Below are 7,375 nucleotides of genomic sequence, written 5' to 3'. Positions count from 1 at the left end.
TAGTCATAGAGTCAGAATTAATACTGAATATGTGTGTGTGTGTGTATATATGTGCACGTGTCTGTATGTACATTTTTTCAGTATATATGTTGACGTCTGTGTCTGTCTTTAACACATGCTTTTCCCAGCTCTCTTTTGGCAGTGTGCCTTCATTCTGTACTGTTCTGTTGCACTGCCAGTCACACTGGCTCCAGTCAAGCCCGTTGGGTGTCTCATTGTTTGTGTTTTGACGGCTATGCGGGGTGAATGTTAGGCTTTACGTGTGGCCACAAGGGATGTTCTCTTTTACTCAGTATTCACTTCTATTGGTTGGGCCCCTAGTAGCAGCTGTTAAGGATATGGAATATCAAGCCCTGGCCTGGAAATAAATGGAACTAAGTCAGCCTGTGGCAGCAACCTGAAGATTTCTGCATCTCTTCCTGTCTGACCCATTAAAGCATCCTCACATCCTAGTTCTGTTGGATTCTTTAAATCTTCAAGGTACCTGGTATCCTTCCAATATTTAACTTCAAAGTTGAGTCACCTCTTATTCTCATGTAGAAATTGGTACTAGAGGATGAGTCACAGACTACAGAGAAGCAGAGTAGTAAGGACTGACTGAAAGAGATGGATCAAAAGACAGAGAAACTTGAAATCCTATGTTGTCTTAGGAAAGGACACTCATGATACAGCAGGATCATAAGCCCACTCACTGCCCGCCAGGGGCCGGGTAGCTCTCACCAAAAACTAGAGGCCACGAGGAATGCTAGCTCCAAGAGTAAATGTGACCTTGTCTACAGTGAAACTAGATAATTAAAAGTGAAAGGCCACTTGAAATTGTGACCTTACGGAAGGCATTGAAGTCAGATCTTTCTGTGTTTGTGTTGCAAGTCATCTTGCTGCTTCTAACCACGGGGCTGGCAACTGCTGAAAGCCCAATGCAACGTGTTGATGCTTACTGAATTCCCAACCTCGCCACTTCTCTTAAATGAATGTGAAGTGTTGGGAAAGATTTGAATCCATGTAATTGAAATGGGGCTATCACAAAAGATGCGAGCATCTTTGAAAACTCTTTCTCTCAAACCTTAAGAAACATCCTGATTCATTCTCTTTGCCATACATCTTGTGACAAAACTCTTGAGTCTGCTTTTCTAGTCCCACCATTATTGCTTTCTTGGTAACCAAAATCTGGATTTAAAATGACCTATAGTTTGAAATACAGACAGGAGATTGATGTCATGCAGAAATATTTAATATCCTTTAATAATTATGCCATCAAAAACCTAGGACATTTCTGGAAATGTCATTTTGAGGGTTAGAAACTACATTGTATAATATATGAGGACTTGAAAGAATTCAGGAGTTTATAGTGGTGGGTTGAATCATTTATGTCCCCTACCCACCCCCCCCCACTCATCTTTTGCAAGGTCCCCTGTCAGGGTCCAGTAGCCTTTCCACGGTGTTTTGATATCAAATACCAGCATGTTAAAAAAACCTGTCTCCTTTAGGTACTGGGACTTCTCATAAGAGTGATTACATTTGGAAAGTGTTCTGAACTAAGGCATGTGTAGTAGCTGAAGTACAGGGCAACAGAATAAAGTGAAATGGTCAAAACAAACAGAAAAGAATGTTCTGAAATCTGATATTTTCACCTTATTTCTTCATTGACCCCCAGCATGGAAACTGCACTAGGGTTTTGTTTTCGTTAAAAACATTCCATGGGGACTTCACTGGTGGGCCATTGGTTAAGACTTTGTGCTCCCAGTGCAGGGGGCCCAGCTTCGATCCTTGGTCGGGGAACTAGATCCCACATGCCACAACTAAGAGTTCTCGTGCAGCAACTAAGAAGTCTGCATGCCGCAACTGAGTCCACAACTGAGACCTGGAGCAGACTAAATAAATAAATACTTGAAAGAAAAACAAAACACTCCATGGCACGGAATCCAAGTCCCACATCGACTTGAGTCAACAGAAAGGAGACCGAGTAATCTTGAAAGATTGTAATTAAAGTCACTGTGAACATTTCCACCGGGATTCCTGAAAGACGTGTTTGTGCAGAGTAAAGGCTTATGGGGGAATTCTTATCTAGTGTAGCTTATAGCAACTCCAATGACCACAAACCCATACTGTTATTTTCTAAGGTTCTGGGTATGTAGCATTTGTTTTTTTGTGTGTGTTTAAGATTTTTTGATGTGGACCATTTTTAAAGTCTTTATTGGATTTGTAACAATATCGCTTCTGTTTTATGTTTTGGTTTTTTGGCTCCCAGGCATGTGGGATCTTAGCTCGAGCTCCACCCCCTGTATTGGAAGGCAAAGTCTTAACCACTGGACCGCCAGGGAAGTCCCTAGCATTTTTATTAGTGATACCTATGATTTGACTGGACGACCACCCAAAGTTTGTGCTTCCCTTTCTGTTGTCCGAAATCCATGTGACTGCTGAGGCACATCCTCCATTACTCAGCCACTATTGCTTCCAGCTGTGGCTGTTAGGTTGCTTTTCTTCACTGTGGCTTGAATAGGAATAATATGTGTCACTCAGGGCTTGGTTATTAAGAAGAGGATGGACTGCCCAGCTGAAAGGAGAATCTCAACTGGACGGAATGGCAAAACTGCAAGATGGAAGAACTCTGGGCCCCTAAACCGCTGTTTGGAGGAAAGAAAAGCCATCAGTCACTCAGGAGCACCAGCAACGGATTATTATGTGAGTGGAAAACACTTTTAGTTGTGATAGCAGCTGCTGTAGGTCTGTCAACATGATATCTTTGACTACTGATAGATTCCCTGTTTTAACTCACTGAATCGTAGAGTGAGGGCTGTAATGGTATGTTCGTTAGCTACTGTGTAACAAACTACTCTAAAGCTTCGCGGCTTAGAACACACTTGTCATCTCACAATTTCCTTGGGTAAGGAATCCAGGCATGGCTCAGCTGGGTGCCTCTGGCTCCTGGGGTCTCTCACAAGGCTGCAGTAATCTGAAGGCTTTTTTGGAAGAGAATCATCTTCCAAACTCACTCATTAAAATTGTTGGCTGGCCTCGGGTCCTTGCTGACCTTTGGCCAACACATCAATTCCTTTCCACATGGGCAGCTCAGCGTGGTAGCTGGCTTCGTTGTAAGTGAGCAGGCAAGAGACGGGTACCCAAGGTGGACGCCGAAGCCTTTATGTAACCTAATATTGCAAGCGGCATTCCCGCATCTTTGTACTTAGTTAATTAAAAGTGGGTCACTTTTAAAGTCCCCAGCTCACTTCCCAGGGGACAGGATTACGTGAGGGTATGAATAGCAGGCGGGGTCATTTGGGAGCCACCTTAATGTCTGCCTGGCACAGTCTACCCGGCCCCCTGGTGATTCACGTCCCTTCCACATCTAAAGTACGCCCTCCCCAAATCTCATCTCATTGTAGCATCAGCTGAAAGGCAAGAATCTTGTCACGTAAATCAAGATGTTGATGAGGCTAAGACGCCGTTTCTTAAGCACAGTTCCTCATGACTTGTAGACCTTTGCAAATAAGTCATCTGCCTTCCCTGCCCCCGATCCCGGCCATCACCCACACCCACCCAAACACACAGGCACAAATCACAAATGCACAAAGCACCAGGCAAAGTCCAAATCTCCATTCACCTATCCTGAAGGCTCCGTCCCTAGGCCCGCTTTCCTAGGCTCCGCCCACTTCCGTGGCTTCTGCCAGCTCAGTGCGCCTGCGTACTCCACGCCTCCTGCGGCCCCGCCCACCGCCGGCGGAGGCGATGGTGAACCGCTACCCGGGTCTCGGCTTTCCGTGCCTGACAGGTGCGCCTGCGCACTCCGAGCCCGGCGACGGCTCCCGGAAGTCCCCGGGACTGGGCCCCCTTCGTGGGGCGGCCTATTCTTCTGGGACCCAGAAGCTAAAAGGCTTCTAGGCGGCTCTATTCCGGACCAGGAGGCACCAGTAGGGGACAAAGGGCAGTGGTCACCAGGCTGGGGAGAGGAAGCCTGCTTAGCATCCTAGTCTCCCGCTTTCAGGAAGCCGCCGCCACCCCTGCCTGGACTACGTTTCCCAGGGGCCCTTGCGCTGGGAGGGCACGCCCACTTCCGGCGAGGACTTTCAGCCCGGGCGTGAGCCAGTCCTGCGGGTTCCGAGGAGAACGGGCGAGCGGGGCGGCGGTCGCGGCCGAGTCCGGCCCCGGGGAGGCGCCTAGGGGTTGGCGTTCCGGTCGGCGCGTGGCGGGGCGGGGCCGTGAGCGTGCCCGCGCGGCTTGGCGGCTGTGACGGACAGGGCGTGGTGCGTGTGCGCGTGGGGGAGGGCGCAGGTGTAAGGTGCGGCGGGGTGTGCCTGCGGCCCTGCCCCCGCGCGGGCCCTCGCTGCGCTTCGCGCGGCCCGCCGCCGGCGAGAGACGGCGTGTATGGGAGCGCTGGAGGGGCTCTGCGTGGCTGGGGGCCGGAAGCACCCCCAGAGGCGACCGCCGCGCCCCAGCGCCCGCACACCCGGCCCCGCCACTGGGAGCCCGGTGCGGCCCAGAGCCCCGCGGGCCTGGGGAGCTGCCTGGCTGCGGCGGTGCGGCTGAAGCGCTTCTTGCCTGCCCCGCCCGGAGGCGGGGGAAGCCGGGACACGGGGCTGAGCATGGAGGTAGGAGCGGCAGAGGGCCTCAGGGCGGCTGCGGGAGTGGACGTGAAGGTTCGGGGGTGCTGTGCCTGGGCCCACGTGCCGGAGGAGGATGTCCCTGGCTTCAGAGTCCGGCTGACCCAAGAGTCCAATGATCTGGACGGTCACCTCGGGCCAGAGCATGGAGCTGGATTCATGGAGGGGTCTTAACTTTGCCCAGAGCCCCGCGTAACCAGACACTCCCCTTCCAGGTCTGTGTGGGTGCATCCAGGGGCCCAGGGGAGAGAGCATTCCCCATTAGAACAGTGTCTCAGTGCTCTGCTGCTCCGCAAGGAGGACCGCAGTGTGTGTTTATTTATTTATCCATTAAACCTGTTAAAGAGTCCCGTCCCATATGTCACTGTGGGATGCGACTTGGGAGGAAGGCGAGATTTACAGCTTCATCTGAAAGTGCTGAGGGATCCCAGCCTTTCCATGGCTTAGACACTTTTTAGTAGATAAACAAAACTAGTTCTCCGTGCCTAACTCACACTTCTGTGTCTCCCGCCACTCCCCAGCCTCCCCACCAACCAGAGTAAAAAGAGAGAGGGGAAAGAAGCACTGCTCATAGCCTTACTATTCTTTGCTTGTTTTGCTGCATGCAGTAACAATAGCTGATGTTTACTGAGCGCTTACTGTGAGCCAGACACAGTTCTAAAAGCTTTCAGGGATGTGAACACCAAACCTCACAGCATTATGAAGTGTAAGCTATTTTATCTCCTTTTTACAGATGAGGACACTGAAGCATAGAGAGGACCGGTAATCACTAGTAAGTTGAGGGGCCAGGATTCACATCCAGGACAGGCCGACTCCACAGCCCCGCTCTGTACTGGCTCTCATGTAATCTCCTCAACAGCTGCTTGAGGTGGGTATTCTTAACCACTTTTGACAATTGAAGAAACTGACCCTGAGAGGGTTAAATAACTTCAAGAGTTCAGATCTCAAGACCTCCACTGATCAAGTTTTTTTTTTCCTTGTATTTTCTGACCCAGTTTCTGTTATGTAAAATGAAGAGAATATTCTTTACCTCATAGGACTGTTATAAGGATTAAGTGAGCTCATACCTGTGAAGCACTTGCTGTAGTCCCTGCCACACAGTAAGTGCTCAGTAAGTGTTCATTCTTATTATCATCATTATAACAATGCTTGAAAAAGCAGTGGAGTTTAGAGGAAAGAAACCACAATTAAGTCAGATATTTTTATCCTCTTCCTGATTGAAGAAACTTGGCGGAGGGCGTGGCAGAGGACTTAAGAACTATAGTTTGTCAGAAAGCAAAGTGAGAACCTGGGTCTCCTGACAGTTTTTTGGTCCAGCTATCTGCAAGCCACGTGGACTCTGTTGTAACAAAGGTAATAGTTCTTTCTGTGGAAGATGCTTTTTTTCAAGTCTCATAGACTCTACAAGTTCTGAGTAGTTAGTTGCACAAGGGGTGTGTTTTTCTGTTAAATTCTGGTGTCTGCTTGAGCAAATAACTTGGGTGATAGAATCAGACAGGCCTAGGTTTGCTACTGGGCTCCATTATTTACAAGCTGTGTGACTTGTGCAAGACTTCATTTCCCAACGCTTTCATGTGTGAAACAGTGACAGTATTCCTATTTTCACTGAAGATTATGAAGGCCAAATCAGAGTATTAATATATGCAGCACACTTCATACATCTCTGTTGTTAATGAATGGGTGGCTTTGAGCGAGAGATTGTGCTCAGCCTGAAAATCCAGAGCAGAGCAGAACCCCAGCTTTAAACTAGAGGTTTCCCAGTGAGTGCCTGGACTGTCGGGGAGGGTAGTGTGGGAATGGGGGAGTGAGAACAGGGAGAGCTGAAGGGGAATGTTTCTAGGCTGTGACGATTAGAGCTACTCACCATTCCTAGCACCTCTCACCGTTCTTTTCTCCTCCTCCCAGCTGTGCCCTCTCAGGGTGAAGCCCTTCTCCACATGAGGAGCCGGGAAGAGGAGAACAGGATGGGAATTGAACTTCCTAAAGCCATGTCCGTGGTTAGTAGTCATTTTTTCCTCCTAAAGCACAGTCTTGCTTTTCAGGATTTGGTATTGTTTGTTTCCTTCTGAAAATGGTTCCACTCTGTGACCTGATTCCTATTTCCTCTCTTTCTGATGTGTGGTGGGGCTGTAGTAGACTAACAGCCCAGTGCACTCTCATAGAGCTGCTTCTTTTTCCTATTCAGTGTTTATTCTCCACTCAAGAAATCACCCACTGTGAGCCCTTCCCTTGTGCTCAGTTTTTTCATAAGTATCTGACAACACAGAAATACGGTCCTTAGAACAGTGGTCCCCAACTTTTTTTGGCACCAAGGACCGGTTTCATGGAAGACAATTTTTCTACCGACTGGGCGGGGTTGGGGAGGTGGCGGTGCTTCAGGCAGTAATGCTAGCGGTGGGGAGCGATGCTGAGTGGCAGATGCAGCTTTGCTCGCTGGCCCACCACTCACCTCCTGCTGTGCGGCCCTGTTCCTAACATGCTGCTGACCTGTACCAGTCCGAGGTCCGGGGCCTGGGGACCCCTGCCATAGAGGAGATGTTTGAGAGCCATGGTCTGCCTAGTCCCTAAATCCCCATCCTTGCTCTCAGAGAGCTTACTGTCTGTTGGAGAAATGAAAAGGTCGCAAACATTTATTTTTACCATGTGATAAGTGCTGCAGGTGCAGAGAGGACTTCCTCTGCAGTCCAGGGGAAGGGCCACTAATAGCCCGAATGAGTGCCTTTGGGCGAATTAGAAATAGGCGCCCCTTCCTCTACTGATGAAGCTCTGTGACAGTC

General features: G+C 49.4%; 1 protein-coding gene across 33 annotated transcripts in view; it reads left to right on the top strand.

Annotated features, from left to right (window-relative positions):
• The first annotated feature begins 2,562 nt into the window (after positions 1-2,562).
• ZNF470 (zinc finger protein 470) overlaps positions 2,563-7,375 on the top strand; it is a 47,065-nt gene continuing 42,252 nt past the window's right edge. For 15 of the 33 annotated variants that reach the window (XR_009050656.1, XR_009050658.1, XR_009050657.1 and 12 more), the window contains exons 1-5: positions 4,099-4,586; positions 5,332-5,466; positions 5,594-5,709; positions 5,822-5,951; positions 6,504-6,595. Coding sequence is in view for 14 of the 33 variants with exons in the window: in XM_057719573.1 (XP_057575556.1) it covers positions 6,536-6,595 (60 nt within the window). In the remaining 19 variants the exon portion in view is untranslated. The other 18 variants (XM_057719582.1, XM_057719583.1, XM_057719576.1 and 15 more) reach the window with 12 other exon arrangements.

The sequence above is a fragment of the Hippopotamus amphibius genome, unplaced genomic scaffold (genome assembly GCF_030028045.1).
Source record: "Hippopotamus amphibius kiboko isolate mHipAmp2 unplaced genomic scaffold, mHipAmp2.hap2 H_1, whole genome shotgun sequence".
In the NCBI taxonomy this organism is placed as follows: domain Eukaryota; kingdom Metazoa; phylum Chordata; class Mammalia; order Artiodactyla; family Hippopotamidae; genus Hippopotamus; species Hippopotamus amphibius.
The sequence above is the reverse complement of the archived record's forward strand: the minus strand, read 5'-3'. Positions and strand labels throughout refer to the sequence as shown.